Source organism: Pieris rapae, chromosome 8, assembly GCF_905147795.1.
Source record: "Pieris rapae chromosome 8, ilPieRapa1.1, whole genome shotgun sequence".
NCBI classification, from domain to species: domain Eukaryota; kingdom Metazoa; phylum Arthropoda; class Insecta; order Lepidoptera; family Pieridae; genus Pieris; species Pieris rapae.
In genome coordinates, this window is record NC_059516.1 from 257,232 (window position 1) to 273,724 (window position 16,493).

The 16,493-nt window shown below is 36.5% G+C and overlaps 4 protein-coding genes across 5 annotated transcripts; 2 read left to right on the plus strand and 2 right to left on the minus strand.

Moving 5' to 3' along the window:
- Positions 1-90: 90 nt before the first annotated feature.
- LOC110999565 lies at positions 91-4,478 on the minus strand. Its single transcript, XM_022268676.2, has 10 exons — positions 4,043-4,478; positions 3,686-3,918; positions 2,965-3,068; positions 2,701-2,854; positions 2,415-2,591; positions 1,745-2,337; positions 1,574-1,675; positions 1,300-1,459; positions 1,003-1,150; positions 91-919 (listed from the first exon to the last, which is right to left on the minus strand). Exons 1-10 carry the CDS (start codon positions 4,249-4,251, stop codon positions 886-888), a joined length of 1,914 nt encoding a protein of 637 aa, XP_022124368.2. The 5' UTR covers positions 4,252-4,478; the 3' UTR covers positions 91-885.
- Positions 4,479-6,629: 2,151 nt separating this feature from the next.
- On the plus strand, positions 6,630-10,647 carry LOC110999583 (E3 ubiquitin-protein ligase RNF185). 2 transcript variants are annotated; one of them, XM_045629093.1, is made up of 4 exons: positions 6,630-7,082; positions 7,355-7,493; positions 7,668-7,830; positions 8,134-8,278. In XM_045629093.1, the coding sequence occupies exons 1-4, from the start codon at positions 6,928-6,930 to the stop codon at positions 8,169-8,171; spliced, it is 495 nt and encodes a 164-aa protein (XP_045485049.1). In that variant the 5' UTR covers positions 6,630-6,927; the 3' UTR covers positions 8,172-8,278. The 2 variants fall into 2 exon arrangements, with proteins under 2 accessions (XP_045485049.1, XP_022124396.1); XM_022268704.2 differs by lacking the exon at positions 8,134-8,278 and adding an exon at positions 8,438-10,647 and having other exon boundaries at positions 6,631-7,082.
- Positions 10,648-10,830: 183 nt separating this feature from the next.
- Positions 10,831-14,727, minus strand: LOC110999582 (pre-mRNA-processing factor 19). The gene is made up of 11 exons (XM_022268703.2): positions 14,562-14,727; positions 14,216-14,365; positions 13,402-13,535; positions 12,780-12,920; positions 12,521-12,703; positions 12,255-12,377; positions 12,044-12,162; positions 11,816-11,960; positions 11,450-11,734; positions 11,277-11,366; positions 10,831-11,041 (listed from the first exon to the last, which is right to left on the minus strand). Exons 1-11 carry the CDS (start codon positions 14,578-14,580, stop codon positions 10,931-10,933), a joined length of 1,500 nt encoding a protein of 499 aa, XP_022124395.1. The 5' UTR covers positions 14,581-14,727; the 3' UTR covers positions 10,831-10,930.
- A 197-nt stretch (positions 14,728-14,924) lies between these two features.
- On the plus strand, positions 14,925-16,304 carry LOC110999563 (GTP-binding protein 10 homolog). The gene has a single exon (XM_022268672.2). It carries the CDS (start codon positions 15,078-15,080, stop codon positions 16,242-16,244), a length of 1,167 nt encoding a protein of 388 aa, XP_022124364.1. The 5' UTR covers positions 14,925-15,077; the 3' UTR covers positions 16,245-16,304.
- The last annotated feature ends 189 nt before the right edge of the window (positions 16,305-16,493 follow it).

Here is a 16,493-nt window from a genome sequence, read left to right on the forward strand (position 1 = left end):
TCCCTAGTGTTTTGTACATATCTAGATTAACTTTGCACCCACCGCAAACACTCACTAACCTAATAAACTCGTATTTATGAATAAAAATACTTTTAAGAATAATTATTTATTAGAACGCTGATTACATAGAATTAATATTAGTAAGATATAAAACAAAGGTACCATCAACAAAGTTATACATATTTAAAGTGCGAATAAAACAAATGATCTTTGACCCTTTTGCATTTCAATTTTCAATTAAGGATCAACGCTCGACATTTGTTTCGCTTAGACGAAATATACGCGGCAGACATTACTATAGGACGTCATAAATGACCAACATCGAGCTTAAAACAATCCATTTATTACTTATTTGTTAAATGATTAAAGTAATATTTGAAATAGGTTTTTCGCAAATGCAAATACATCACATATATTTTGCATTCGTCTCCAACCCTCAACCGAGAAGTAAATCGACTAGAATTCAAACATCTTTCGTACATTGTAATCACACTCTAATGTTACTTCATCGACACCCGCAGTCTTAAAACGCATATAAAACACTGTATCAATTAAAATAAAAAGTCTCAATATCTCTAGCCCTTTAACATATTTACCTATTTTTAAATGGCGCAGTGTTGTTTTCGGAGAGAGGATTAACACGTGCGTACGCCGTCCGCCTGACATCTAACGAACAAAATGCCCGAATCCACACAAAAACTACACGAAAAGCGAATCTATTACGAGTTTGTGATGTACAAAACGCCTAAGACTTATTATTATTCTTTTTCTGGTTAAATTTACAATCGCTTAACGTTCAACATTTTTTTAATAACTTCTATTCCATAAGTGAAAACAACATCGAAACTCCTTTCGGATTATAGACACGAAGACACCGGTCCGCCTTTAGAACTGGTAGGAGCGCCCCCAGTTCACGAACCTGAAAGAGAGGAGGCGAAACAGCATTCGATAAGTAGGTCGATAATGTTGGCAAAGCAATAAATAGCAATCGGGGCGAGTTACATCTTCAGCGGATGCGGCAGCGGCAGAGAGGCCACGGCCTGCTTCACGGTGAGCGCCATCTCTCGGCGCCGAGCCTCCGCGGACTTGCGTCGGGCGCGCCTCTCCGCCGACGCCTCGTCTTCCTCCAGGGACGAATCGTCGTCGCGATCTGCCATTAAAGGAACGATTGGGATCTGTGTTTGGTGCTCTTAACTAAATATATCTCCATCGCCGGAGGCGCTCGCGTCATGCACGGACGGAGTTGGAACCCACGACGACACTTTTCTTATACGTAGACCGTAGTTCAGAAAGTAGTACCTGCGACACCAGAGCAAGAGATGTTGAGCCTGGTCCAGCTGTCCGAGTCCGAGCCGCTGTCGCTCCGCGTGGCCTCTTCGGCGCTGCCGGAGTTCTCCCCGATGCCGCTGTCCAGCTTCTGCCTCTTAGCCTTGCATTTGTGCACTCCATTACATTCCTCCTAAAATGTAAATACACTGATAAAGGGCAAAAAATGGTTACCATTTCTTTCAATCAATCAAATACATATATTACAATTGAGCATAAGACGAGAAGATAGATTCGTTATCCTCACCCCGGGATGCTTGAGGTCCTGCCACTCCATGTCAGTCGAGGGTCCGGCCTCCTGGGAAGTGTCTTCAGCGCAAGTGTAGTGGGTCCCGGCAGGCTTCTCATCCTGAAGAAACGACAGATACAGATAGTTTCATAGGCCAAAGAAAAAAACCAGAGTAGGCGGTGAACTTACATCGTCAGAGTCACTGCTGCCGACCTCGCACTCTTTTCTATGTTCGTCTTCGAAATCCGTCGCCGTAGCTGTCATAATTCCCACGGTCTGGAATGGATTCTTACCAAGCCCCGTCACCTGGACGATCGTCTTCGTCACCCTTTGTCGCTTATTCTTAGCTCTGGAATCATCTACGGAGGAACTATCGCTCAGAGGATCGGTATCGATTTCATCATTGCTACCAACCTTTTCATCTTCACTTTCTTTATTATTGGCTTTGTCTTTTGTGTCAGTCTTATGAGTAGCATCTTCAGAATCTTCTTTTGACTCTTGACTCGAGGATGTGCCGGTGTCGTCTTCGTTTTCTACGCTTTGATCGTTCGTCTCCGTGGTGGGTTCGACAGTTTCGGTAGAGCCATCCGAGTCGTCGTCGTCGTCGTCCGAGGAATCGGAGTCTCGATTGTGGCGATATACGTACCCGGTTCCTCTGTCGCTGCCGAAACGCACGGGTCCGGGCAATCTGTCCTCCCCCATAGTAATGACGAGCCTGAGGAGCGCATTCATTTCATTCGCCCCACTCTCGGCATCCAAGTCGTGAAGGACGTTTAAATTTTCTGAAATAAATATGTGACAACAATATTACTGAAACAAAACACAATCGGCTGAATCAAAAGAGCGATGTAGAACTTACCGTTGTCGGGCGTGGCCTCGATGGGTATGATGACTCTTCTCGGTTCCTGTGTGCGGCGATGGGGGCGGCGCCACGTCTTCTCCCGCAGCTCGGGTCTGCGCTCCAGTGCGCTGTCTCGCAGAGCTTTACGAATACGCGCCCGGGCCAACATCACCAGCCGAGGTGGTTCTATATCGACTATAATATGGTTCTTTAACTATGGTTTCTTTTATTAATAGCCAAACAGTACAATGGTTCAACAAATATTGTGTCGTAAAATAATATCAATCATAAATTTAATTCTTACCCAATTTAAAAAGTTCTCTGGCATCCTCATCGGTAGGTGCTCTTAGCGTTGAAAATGAAACATTCATTAAGCTGCTACTGACCCACTTTGTTTCCGAGACTCTCTTCACTTGCTGTAATGTGTCGTTAATAGGAACAATAAGTATTCCACCTACCTAAAAAACAGGGTTTCTTTCATGAATAAAAAGTGGATTAAATATATATATATTTTTTTTTATTATAACTTCAACAGTCTTAAAGTTAAACTAAATAAATTTAAAATTACCTTGAGCAAGTATCTAATATAATTAAGATATTTCTCTGGGCACCCAGCACCACAGTAAACCCGATCATATCCACTCTGCAAGGGTGCTAAATTAAGCCCATTACCTGTGCAAATGCAAAATAATAATTATCATAACATTTCATTTACAAAAAAATATACTCAACCAATTCCAACATATTTGAAATAACCTTATTCAATAATTAGACTAATTTTTGATCACATTCACACACCCTCTGTGTGATGTTATTTTCTTAGTTAATTTTATTTACATCATAAAAACAAAGCAAAGGCTCTCTTGTTTTTGAACTGGGATATTACAATAACTGTAATTATATTATCACAACAAGATAACATTTATAATGGTCATAGTTGTTTATTGTTTTTAACACACACATGTACTGATGCAATAAATGATGTAAAAATACACATATATATAAGATATCAAATAAACAACAGTGTGTCTATGATATATATTTGTTTTTACAAATTTTCTATAAAATCAACAAACTGTAATTAATATAGTCAGTAATTTAGAAATTTACAAATGTTTATTTGATGTATTAAGAAGGATCACAGAAGAACCTTAACACAACACTTAATACCTGCCTCCATGGATAAGCAACAAATAGTCTTTAAAAATGTATCAATAGAGAAATTGCTTTTTATTATTTTTGAAAGTTTCAAAATGTTTAACTAAGAAGATAATCTTTTTAACACTTACCAACAAAGAACTTAGGTTCACAAAAGTCAAAGTAATCTAGACTTGGTGATTTTTTAATAAATTGTTGTAACTTATTTGTAGCATAATCCACAGTTGAGGGATGAATTTCAACACCATGACTGATGCCTGAAGTTCCTAAGATAAGCCCAGCTAAGGTGCTTAGGTATCCTGTCCCAGATCCGATGTTTAGGAAAGAGAGGCCAGGTCTTAACTCCAATCCCTCCATCACCTCACTAGTGATATAATATTAGTTTAGAAAATTACTAAATAAATTTGGAATTATACACATATAGGCATCAAACTCAAACAAAAATATTGTTAACATTTTAAATACAGAAAAAGGGTATTATAAGTTACCTGTAGATACATGGTGATGACATATGAAGTAGGCCATCGCGCCAAGCTAAATCCTTGTAAGCTTGCCGTTTGGCCTCTGGTGTCATGTAATCACCTCGATCCAAAGCTCGAAACACTTTTTCTACCCCTGGAGAACGTATGTAATTTCCACTCACTAAATTGTCTATCAACTCATTGTTATCTCGACCAGAACTTACTGATCCACCCATTTTAAAATTTTGTAAGATATTTTATATCAATTCTTTGCGATATTACAAAATTAAATGACGTCACAGTTGTTTTCAAATATTTTTCGAAATAAGACTTGAAATACCTATCGTTGCCAATCATGTTATTCTTGATCTTGGTATTATTCACAGATTACTTATTAGTAGTTAATAGTGTACAATTGTACATTACGAGTATAACGACTGTTAGTTGTATCTTTCATTGCAATAATTGTAATGTCAAATGTGACAGACTCTACGACTGAAACAAAATCTATAAAAATTAATGAGTCCCCGAAATATATGAGTCTATATAACTTCCGAACGTCTGCACAAATTTGGAATTTTTGTGTGCTTGTTACGGTTAGGACACGTTTTCTGAGAATATTCAAAAAACTAATACAAGGAACAGAAGTACATAGAAAAAATATAGCCGATAGACTGCCTACGTGTCTTACCACTTAACGTATGGTAGGTACTCTACGACTGGATTATACACTGGTAAAACTATATACCACAGCTACAAAAAATATAGTATATTTTACATTTAATCTAAATCGAAATTACGAATCTAGAAGTCACGCTCGATAGCGGCATATGCATCCATAAGCACATAGCCACCTTGCGCAACTCGCAAGAAAGCCTCTTTTGTCCTCTCTCTTGCCTCCATTTCCTCCCGAATGGAGGAGTTACATTTCCCTTAGACGTAACGTGATACTGTAAAAGTCCTGTTGGGACTGGGAAAGCAGTTACACTAGTATAAGAAGAAATGCTTATATACAATTTGCAAATACTTGGATTAAGCGAAGTGTGTAGAAATAACTTCTGCTCTGACTCCGAGACAAGAAGTCTTTTGGACTGGAAACCGAACTCAGCCGAATCATTTGAGCCCGTTTCAACTCAAGAGCTCGGAATATCTCCATTGTACTATGTTACGCTCCCACCAACATGTCTGCGGAGGAGACCCACGGTCTCGAATTTACCACTTGATGGTATTAAGAAACAAGATCAAGGACCTTAATGTAAAAGTTAGAAGAGAAAATACTAACTGTAAACGTAACATGGTAAAACATGGTCTCTGGATACGAAACAAGAATAGTGAACGTTTTATAGAATTTTTACGAACACCATGACCTGGTGGGACACTAGTAATACATAGAGTCGTAGGTAAACACACGACAAACATGAAACTTTTCCGACGGCATCACGAAAAGCCAAATTGACCACCTTACTATCATTTCGAACAGGTTCTGACTGATGGCCGAAACCGAAGATGCACTGATATTGACAGCGACCACCATATGGTTGTTGCTGAAATGTCGAATCACTCCCACGTGGTCGAGTAGCGAGAGTATAATATGGCTCTTAAGACTGGTAAAGCATCAGGTCTTGATTTAATAATTTTAATTCTCAGACGATATTCAAGGGCACGTGCGTATTGGACAAGGCTGTTTTCTATCGACACTACTTTTCCTGGTTGTTCTCGAGAGGATTATGCATCACACAAATCAAAAAAGCGACGCGGAATAGAGATAGTAGAGATTAGCCAACATCTTAGAAGATTTGGTCTATACGCATCAGCATCACATTAACCCTGTAGCTTCGGACCTCTTGGAAACGGCAGACTGCGAGTTTCGGCTGAGAAGGGTGGGACTTGTTGCAGTTTGATAGTTTACGAGTTACGAATTATTGAAATTAGCTGAATTTGAGGCTCAAGACCGAATGCAATGGGGACTGCATGACCTACGCTAGGGTAGTCTTATGCCCCCTCCCGTATCCACCATCTACAGGTGCGCCAGCGGTTCATAAGAAACATGACCGGTGCGCACTGCTACTACGTGAGGAACGTCTATCTTAACGACCTGAAGGTCCCCCAGTGGGTGAAGTTGGCGTCCACACGCCACTTCGACAAGGCTAATTAATAATCATCACAAGCCGTTGGTGTAACGTAAAACCCCTTCCCGACAAAAAAGCGGCCCCGACATGTCGTAACGAATCGGGATTATCTAATCACGATAGCTAACGAGAAATTTAAAGGGCGGCAAAGCAAAGTTAAAATCATAGGGCAAAAATCCGCCTTGACCGGGTAGACGTAGACTTTAACTTTGTACTTCGCTTACTCCAGTGGACTTCCGTCCTGCTCTTCAGACGGTTGACCACCCCGCCGAAGTCTGCGTCTCGCAAGAGACGTCCTTCCGCTATTCGCGGTAAAATATTTGCGCTCTTCAGTCTTCAGCCTAGCCAGTAGCCACGCTCGCCAAAAGTAAAGGCCTACAAGGCCAACAACGATATTCCGTACAAAAAAACGAAATGACTATAGACGAACTGCAAAGTAGTGACAGCTGACAGATTTCGATTATCACCATAGACTTTCATGAAATTAAGAATCATGGATCAGTCACGAATTGACTCGTTGTGTAAATGATAAGGGAAATTTATCGAGTTTAAAATTAGGTTTTTCAAATATAATAACAAAAATAAAAAATATGTGTTTTAGTGCTTAAATTTGAGCCCTAGTTATTTTTCAATCAATCGTGTATAAAAATATCATCGTAAAATAAACCTGCGACATATTTAGAGGTCACTTACTGTGTTGTGATTTCGATAAGTTGAGAACTTGTGGAATCGATGTATTTGTGACGTAATAATATTAAAAAAAGTGCGATTTGTTGGTCTACAATGGCAGAAACAAGTGAAGCAAAACCTAGTCCTTCGGCTCCGGGAGGTGATGCTGGCGGAGAGGAAGAGAAACGCGACGAACGAATGTTAGAATGTAACATCTGTCTTGACACGGCTAGAGATGCTGTAGTTAGTATGTGTGGACATCTCTTCTGGTATGTTCTTGATATATTTAAATTAATTTTTATCCAAATTGTGGATTGTTTATAACCCTTGAAATTATACTTAAAACATAAAATATTTAAGTAGTAAAATCATTAAACTTTAATAATCTATAATTTCTTTTTAATTTATTAATAGATAAATTGAATATATTTTGTTTAGTTTTAATACTTCCATTATTTTTCATAGCTTATTAGTGCAAATTTGCAAGTCATGGTCCTAGAGAACCAAATCTTTGTGGTAATTTACATCATAATTTTATCAGTTGGCCGTGTCTGCATCAGTGGCTAGAAACTAGACCAAGCCGACAAGTATGTCCTGTCTGTAAAGCAGCTATCAGTCGAGATAAAGTCATACCTCTGTATGGACGAGGTAATACCAAGCAAGAGGATCCAAGAAATAAGGTTAGTCTTTGAATAAACTTTTCTATCTTAAGAACTACAAGGGAATTAAACCAGCTTCTTAATTTGTTTACCTTTTGCATTATGGCCTCAAGTTAATTTTTACATAGTTTCATGGTCTTTCAAGTTCAAGCTATAAACACAACATTCCTTATTAAAGGACTACTATTTATTTAGGTCCCTCCCCGTCCAGCAGGCCAAAGGACAGAGCCTGAGAATAACAGTGGATTCCCAGGCTTCAGTTTTGGAGAGGGATTTCACATGTCCTTTGGAATTGGAGCCTTCCCGTTTGGTGTATTTACATCAACATTTAATTTTGGAGACCCAAGGCCTAGTGCTGGTTAGTCAGATTATTCTAAAAACTATTTTCTTGTTAGTTCAGCTTATTTAAAAGATTTTGGTATAGATGTTGCCTATTAGTATTTGCTATATTGTAGCAATGTCAATATTTTTGCAGCTGAACATATATGTCCTTGAAAAAAGGTCAGAAGCCTTGCTGAAATATTAACAATATTGAGGCCATTCAATTGTAACTAGTGTTTAATTCATAGCTGGGCCAATGCCCCTGTGTGAAGCTAATGTCAAATTTCAATTAAATTCAATTGTAAAACTACATATAAAATTACTTTTGATATATTTTTAGGAATCAAAATTCTTTTAAGTGGAAACAGAGAATTCTGAACTGAGTTTCCTCTGACTGCTGGGAACCATTAGGAGAATAATGAATTTTAATTCCATTTCATTACCAAACATAGTTAATATTGTTTTTCAAAAAAAAAAGGACCTTCGCAGAAATAAATTCTTAAAATATTTTTTTATTTCATTTGGTTTGGTATCTCAAAATATTTTAAGATTAGATACAATACATTAAGTCTTATTATCTGTACAAACATGATCTGTGATTCCACTAGCTTGGTCTTTCATTTTGTAAGTAACTCTGTTAACAGCACCTCGGGGCACTGCGCAATATGAAGAGGAGCAGTTTCTATCGAAGATATTCTTATGGGTGGCAATCCTTTTTGTTCTGTGGCTGATTTTCGCATGACCCGAGGGGGTGTGCAGGGAAGTGAAAGCCGGGGGCTACACTAGCCTCCCTATGGTGCTACACGACTGACTCCTTACTCATTCATAAAAAGTTCAATTTATTTAAGTAAAACCATCTAGAAGTATATGATTATGGTGCAAGCTTATTTTATCTCCCTGCTGGTAGAAATATAACATCTAGAAATCTATGAAAGTCATCTATCTGCCTTTGGGCCGGTTTGTTTGAAGTACCAACTTTTTAAGCTATTTGGTTTCACCATAAAATTTAGACTTCAATTATTATCAATGGTAAAAAATATACCATTTTTTTTAAACTTACAAAAAACGAGTAGAGACATTTAACCACTACATTCAAGTATTTATTTTCCAAGATGTTTTAATCACCCATAAACCTACATAAATCACCCAATTCTAGAAAATATTACAAGTAATACAATTCAAAATATTATTAAAATACACAGCCACTAGTGTTTGACGGTGACATTGCCTAATTTAACTTTATTTAATATATTGAAGAGAAGCCTGTCATTTGACCTTAGTCATTTGATGAATATTTAAAAACATGTGATAAGCAAACCAAACCGTACATTGGTTCACTATTTGCAGATATAAAAATATTCTATATTGTTATGAATAAAAATAGGAATTTCATTATAAATAAAATTGAAATATTGCCTTTTTATGTTTTTTTTTTGTGAAATCATAAGTTTACTTAATTAGTTACTCTTTAAACATGTTAGCATAATTTAATATACCTACTTATACTTAGACTAAATTATAAGTTCGTAAAATATACATTAAATACTTCTACTTTGTTCCTACAAAGTTATATTGTTGATTTCACTATCTTGCATCAAAAATGTATTCCATACATTTCCATCATCCTTTTTCTTTGATAGGTCAGTTAATACAAAAATCATCTTAAAACTATGAAAGTTTTTAGGGTATTAAGACAAGTGATAATTTATTTCATGAGAATGAGATAAAAAAACGCATTTCTTGAAAATCTGTAAGACTTAGATTAGAAACTGATGCTTCAGTAGCGCGTAAGCCAGGTTCAAGATATGGCTGATTTATTTTATATATGTATATAATTGGGCATAATTTTATTGTGTAAATAAATAAATTTCATAGAAGCAAATGAAAAACTTGTTTTAGATTTGCCTTAACAGTTTTCGTCATTTACCTTGAAACTAATCGACAAAAACGGAAACATTATTTACTTATTTTTTTCTCTTCCTTATGTCAGAAATTAAGGAGATAGTAAATTTTCAGGGTAGGTTGATGATAATTTTATAGACTATATTCAATATTGTTTACAATTGACTACGGTTTTAAGTATAACCGGTTATTGCAGTGAAGGTGACGCTAATGTTAATATGGGTGGAATGAGGTTTTTGTATAGGTGAGCTTAATATTTGCACTAAGACGAAATAACTTAGGGCCTGTTTCACAATGTCCGGATAAGTTCCAAATAAGCTATTTATTACATATTAGAAGGATATTGTTGCGTTTTAAGACTGAGGTAGCGCGAAATTTCTTCGGAACTTTTATCTTCCGAATTTATGTGTGGCATAATAATAATAGCCTTTATTCAGATACATTTTACATTATATATAAATTTAAACAATTTTCCAGTGTAATCCTCTTCTTGTGTATCTGTGTGCCTTTTTTTGGTAAAGGCCTCCTCCAAATCCCGCCATTCCTCTCTGCCATGTACCACCTGCCGTTTCTTTAATGTGTGGCATAGTTATTTGGTAATTTATCCATACATTGTAAAACAGACCCTGAATGGCATATTCTAAAAGGCTAGCGTTAAAATTGTCAGTACTAGCCTTTTAAAACTTCATTGCAAATCAATGTATTTAAATTATAAGCTCATAAAAGCCATATTTTTGTCACTTGAATAGAATTGTATTTATTGTATTGTGGTGGGATAGTTGACGCCTATTATTATTAGACTAAGTTTAATTTAATTGCAGCAGAAAAACTTATTAAAACTATTATTCGTTTAATTATTGCATTTAATGTAATTCATTTCGCGTAAAATTAACGACATACATACTTGTAAATAGTATTCACTTTGCGAATTGTAATAAAGTTTTATTGAGGCTTTGGTGATTTTTATTCATTCATTAAGTATATTAATTCTTTGAAAGAAAAGGATAATTCGAATCACTCATTTTATTTGAATATAATTATTTTAATATGTACCTTACATAACTAAATATTAATTCAAGAACATGGATTGGTCAATCTTTTCAAGGTTTCTTATAGTCTCAAATGAGACACCTAGTTATTAAAATGTATTTTATTAAAACCAAAACTGCAGTAAACAAATTCAACTGTACTAGTGAAATAATATTAGACTGAATGCGGTCACTTGGCGTATGCCCTTACTCTAGGCCGTAAATCTTGAGGGTGCGGTCCATACTAGTGGAGGCGAGATAGTGGGCGTGGTGACCGAACCGCAGACCCGTCGCTGACGCAGTGTGCTCGTTGAATACCTATATTTAAATTCATTAATTATCGTTCTTATGCAGCAGTGCAGGCGTGGCAACAATTCTTGACACCCAATGTAACGTTTTTCTGTACCCAATAGTCAAAGTGACTCATTACGCCTGTAAGTTGCCATTCATATGGGTATAAAGTCATAAATAATATTAACAATAACGCATAATAAAGACGCTGCTGAAACTAAACCGCTCTCGGATCTCATTCTCGTTACACCTCCGTACATACCTTGAGCTCCTGCCATTGACGACACAAGTAGACGCGCACGTCGGTTCCGGCCACGCCCAGGTACGTGCCGCTGCCGTCGAAGCACAACTCCTACAAGAATAATAACAGTGTAAGAAAGAAACAATTGAGCACCCGTTCTAGTTTCAACAAGTGAAATCTGGTGAAAATCGTACCTTAATGGCGTATCCCTCTTCCAACTGAATAGTCTTGAAGTTTTTAAGTTTCCTCAAATCCCACAGCTTGACGCAGGAATCTTCGGCGGCCGTGGCCAAGTAGTACCCGTTCTCGGAGAAGGATATGGATGTGACGGGGCCCACGTGGCCGGGGAAGTTCGCTACGTTGCTCTGCTCTTTGAGGTCCCAAATCTTCACCTGGGAGTTCTCCGTCCCGGTTCCGAAGATCAGCCCGTCCGGATGGAACTGAGCCGTGGTGAGACTCACACCGGACGAGTCGCTCACCTGAAGATTGATTTTATTAGGTCAACTAAAAAATTAAGCAACTAACAATCGATAAAGAATCAAATGTCAACTGCACTATACCTTAGTGAGCAGAGCACCGGTACGGATGTCTGAGAAAGCCCAGTGCTGATCGGTGGACGTGGACAGCACATAGTCTCCGGTGGGATGCAGCGACAGCCCAGTCACTGGGCCCTCGTGGGACCGGAGTAGTACTGTGGTCTGTGATCTAGAGAAATTAAAATAAAATATTTAAGGATACACCGATGTTATACATTTTCAGTTAGTATTATATAAATATTCGATACATACGTAGGTACATTCCAGACGCGGATAGTGTGATCTGGTGATGCGGTGATGACCGTGTCTTCATCCGGATGGTAGATAACCCTAGTCACCTTCTTCGTGTGACCCTTCAGTATAGCCACAACCTGTATGCAACCGTGAGGAGAGCAAAATATTATACAATGGAGATTATATTTGATCAATAAATAATAATTTATATACTAAAGTTTGATTGTACCTGCTCTGTATCTTTATTGAAGACGGTTGCATTGCGGTCATTACCACCAGTCAATATGCGGCTGTGGTCTGAAGGGTTGATGTCCAAGGCCAAAATACCAGGCACACTGGCAGAGTGCAGACCCTGCAAATTCACATGTCGGTATCACATATCTGAGAACTTAATATGAGCTTTAAAACATTCAGCCTTTAACTTTATTCAATTTTCCACAGCAGATAGTGACTCCTGATGGGAAGTCAGTTGAATAAAATATATAATAAACCTACAGGATGTGATGCAAGAGTGAGGAATGATCGAATCTGTTCGGGCGTGACGAGTCCCTCTGGAACGGTCCGACCACGTCTCTTTCTTTCTTGCGTGAGGGCCGTAGCTCGCTCCTGCAGCCGGGATACCACTTCCGCAGACATACCGATGGCCACTGCACCCCCGGAACCAGCCGCCGCTTCAGCCTGAAAAATTAGATTTTTTAATAATACTCCTGTATGATATTAATTATGATTGTACAAAGTAAGGTAACTTTCTTACAGCATGTGCGGGCTGCGGTGCAACAATACCAGCTTGAGGTTTGAGTGTCGCTAGAGCCTCCCTGGCAGCTGTTACTTCTTTAGTCAACCTAGCGATTACCCGGCAAGCGGCGTCATGTTGATATAGGGCATGACTAAGTTCCTAAATAATAAAGGAATCAATTACAATATATAAATAGTAAAATAAGGTTTCTATTACAGTCAAAAACATTTATGACCACATGGTCATAAATGGAAATATTTATAATTTAAATTCTAATCATAGAACAACATACTGGTTAAACTGTGCTGTACAAACAGTAAAAATCTTTTATAATGACAAGGGACTACTCATATTTTAATCAAATCATAGGTCCCGATTTTGGCCAATAAAACCAGTATGTGGTTTTGACTGTATTTTTATTTTTGTACTTTCTATATGAAGAAAAGCTAAAACTACTGGATTGATGTAATAATTAGATTTATCCCTTGGTAAGATAGACTATATATAATGCATATTATTTATTTATAAGACATTTGAACTTTATGTAAAAATTATGTAGGCTATGTTTAACCACATAAGAAATATGCTAGATTAGACAGGACTTGCAAAATCTAGCACAACTATGCACAAAGAAAAATACCTGTCTAGCAGTCTGAAGTTGCTGCCTCTGTGTGAATGTGTGTAGCATGAGGGCATCCCACTCATCCTGCATGCTTTTAAGTGTAGCAGGGATAGATGTAGCACTTGGAGGTTTTGGTTTCACTATAGGGGGAGCTAACAGAGCAAAAAAAAAAACAAGTTTATAAGAACATAATCTAGTAATATACATTGGATAAAGTAGAAAATCTGACTTAGGTAAATGGGACTGTATGAAACATTGTACATGTGTAAGTATTGTAATTTGATTTGCTTTTTTTATCTTATATAGGATTTTTTTTAATAAGATGACTCTCATTCGGGTTATAACTTGTACCATCACTATTATGCTCCATACTAAGTTAATGTTTTGATTTAGATTCCTTAGTCTGGCTTTGACTACTTGTGGACATGGAAAGATTTAATATGTAGATTGCCTAAATTATATATAATCTAAAGAAAACATAGTATTGTATTATATAATCTCTCAGTAGTTTAGGAAGTGGATTTAGAATAGTCTGATCTACAATTTATGTTATAGGAAAAAATATTTAAGATCACAGTATAATTTAATTAATGTATATTAAAATTAAATAAATTAATATATGTATAGAAATTTATCATTGCATATGTAATGAGCTGGTACTCTTGCAAAAAATACATCTGTTATATTACCAAAAGTCCAATGTAGTAATGAAAAGACTGAACAAAATATGCTGTTCATTTTTGGTACAAAATTAACTCTATTTATATAGCAAGCACAACACTTGCTTCATCTGTGCTTTGAAATATACCAGATACCATTTTGTTTAACTTACTTTTGATTTCAATTAAGTCTTCTATACTTAATTCTTTACCACTAATCGGATCTACACCATTTTCAATTATATACTTTTCAATTATACGCCTTTCAAATACCGCGCCGGATGACGGAGACACAACAGGAACTTCGGGTACTTCATTTGAGACTGCAAGAAATAGGTTATATTTTTATATTGTGTCTAAAAAGATAATTTTTACCTGATCTATTAGACTTCCTGTGTCTTTGAATTTAAATATACAATTTAATTTGAATAGAAATAACTTAGTAGTAGCTAAATTATCTTGACATGATAAACCAAGCTTCATTATAGCCGGTGCGTACATCTTTTAAATAATACATACTTGCACAATAAAGAGCCATTTCATATAATTATTGACAATTATATTACAAAATGTTCATTTATGTATACACAGTGTATTTGTAACTTAAAAATAATGACGACTTCCAGTAAACTTGATTACAATTCAGTGTTCACTAAACATTAAACAATTATACATTTCACTCTCACGTTGACATGACATAACCACAGGTATAATTTTCTGATGTAGCCACCACAGTGTATAGAGTCTGTACTACAGAAGGCCATATAAAATATAGGCTAGCGTATTGTTTGTACATAGCTATGATAATATATTGTCTTTGTCTAGAATGAAAATAACTTTTTCACACTGGCACAAATGTTTGTTTACAAACTGTCAGTACTCACTACTCTTTATATTTTCTGTGAACCACATAATATAACCTATAGATAATCGAGCTAATATTGGATAATGGATTCGACTTGTCAAATTAAATCAGACGATAGTTTTTAAAAACAATCTATATGACCATAAAACTATGAATGAATATGAAACGAGATGGTTCTTCTTAATAGAATATTATACTCTGTAAAAGAAATTAAACGCCCTCGGAAGTATTTACGCAGCAAGTTTATAGATACTGTTAGGCTTCATGTGAAGGGTGGAACTGGGGGGACTGGATTACCGAAGTATGGTGGACTGGGGGGTCAAGGCGGTTGTGTTTATTGTGTCGGCAAGGAAGACGCTAAATTAGGCAAAATTATAAGTCAACATCGAGCAAAAACTGTAGTTGCTGGACATGGTGAAGATAGCCGAAAAGTAAGAATTGTAGGTGCTCCCGGTTCAGATGTAAAATTAGAAGTTCCATTAGGAGTAACAATCTTCAGAGAAGACGGAAAAGTTTTGGGTTCCATTGACAAAGATGGAGAAACTGTTATTGTAGCTCGAGGTGGACCTGGAGGTAATCCGGAAAATAGCTTTCTAGGCCACTTTGGGCAAGTACACCATATTCGCTTGGACCTTAAATTAATTGCAGATATTGGATTAGTAGGGTTTCCAAATGCTGGGAAAAGCTCACTTTTAAAAGCAATTTCAAGAGCAAAGCCTAGGATAGCTAATTATCCCTTTACAACTATTAAACCTAACATGGGAATTATTCAATTTGAAGATAAGAGACAAATATCTATTGCTGACCTTCCTGGGCTTATTGAAGGAGCACATGTTAATATCGGTCTTGGCCATAAATTCCTAAAACACGTAGAAAGAACAAAACTCCTTTTGTTCATTGCTGATGTTCAAGGCTTTCAGCTAAGCCCTCGTCATGTTAAAAGATCCTGCTTAGAAACTATTTTGTTGTTAAACAAGGAATTAGAACTATATAATCCAGAATTGCTAGATAAGCCTGCAATTTTAGCTGTTAATAAATTAGATTTAAAAGGAACAGGCACAATTTTCAATGAAGTAAAAGAATCTTTTAAAGACATTGAAAAGTTTATAAATAATTCAAACATGCCCACAGAAATAATACCCGAAAGAATAATAAAATTTGAAAATATTATAGGAATATCTGCTTTAGAAAGAAATGGAATTAATGATTTAAAAACCTTGCTAAGAAACAGGTTGGATGATTATGCAGAAGAGACAAATGCAGATATCATTGATGCCAGTGAGCTGTTAAGAAGAAATAGGAATACCATATTAGAGAGAGGCCCACAAATTACTTAGTTACTTTATGTATAATATATGCTATTGTTAAAAAATTTAATAAAGAACAAAAAAGTTTAATCATTTTAAACCTTTTAATGTACATTTTAGTGTGATCTTATAAAACTAAATATCTCATTTTAAACATTTGATTCTATCACAGACCATTCCTGGACTTGCCGACTCGGGACAATGACGTAAACAATCAATCCAGTTGTAACTTATCTTACCATATGGGAACATTTTACATATTAAATGTTTATTAATCTT

Bases quoted from the DNA above. Each gene is read 5' to 3' on its own strand.
- LOC110999582 (XM_022268703.2), bottom strand. The intron at 12,921-13,401 runs GTATTTTTCTTT...TTTATTATTTAG, and splicing joins AACTTCAGACTGCTAGACAG to GAACTTAGTCATGCCCTATA. The intron at 12,704-12,779 runs GTAAGAAAGTTA...CTAATTTTTCAG, and splicing joins CACCGCAGCCCGCACATGCT to GCTGAAGCGGCGGCTGGTTC.
- LOC110999583 (XM_022268704.2), top strand. From the start codon at position 6,928: ATGGCAGAAACAAGTGAAGCAAAACCTAGTCCTTCGGCTCCGGGAGGT. The intron at 7,083-7,354 runs GTATGTTCTTGA...TAATTTTATCAG, and splicing joins ATGTGTGGACATCTCTTCTG to TTGGCCGTGTCTGCATCAGT. The intron at 7,494-7,667 runs GTTAGTCTTTGA...CTATTTATTTAG, and splicing joins AAGAGGATCCAAGAAATAAG to GTCCCTCCCCGTCCAGCAGG.
- LOC110999565 (XM_022268676.2), bottom strand. From the start codon at position 4,251: ATGGGTGGATCAGTAAGTTCTGGTCGAGATAACAATGAGTTGATAGAC. The intron at 2,855-2,964 runs GTAATTTTAAAT...CCTGTTTTTTAG, and splicing joins ATATTAGATACTTGCTCAAG to GTAGGTGGAATACTTATTGT. The intron at 2,592-2,700 runs GTAAGAATTAAA...ACCATATTATAG, and splicing joins CAGAGAACTTTTTAAATTGG to TCGATATAGAACCACCTCGG.
- LOC110999563 (XM_022268672.2), top strand. From the start codon at position 15,078: ATGGTTCTTCTTAATAGAATATTATACTCTGTAAAAGAAATTAAACGC.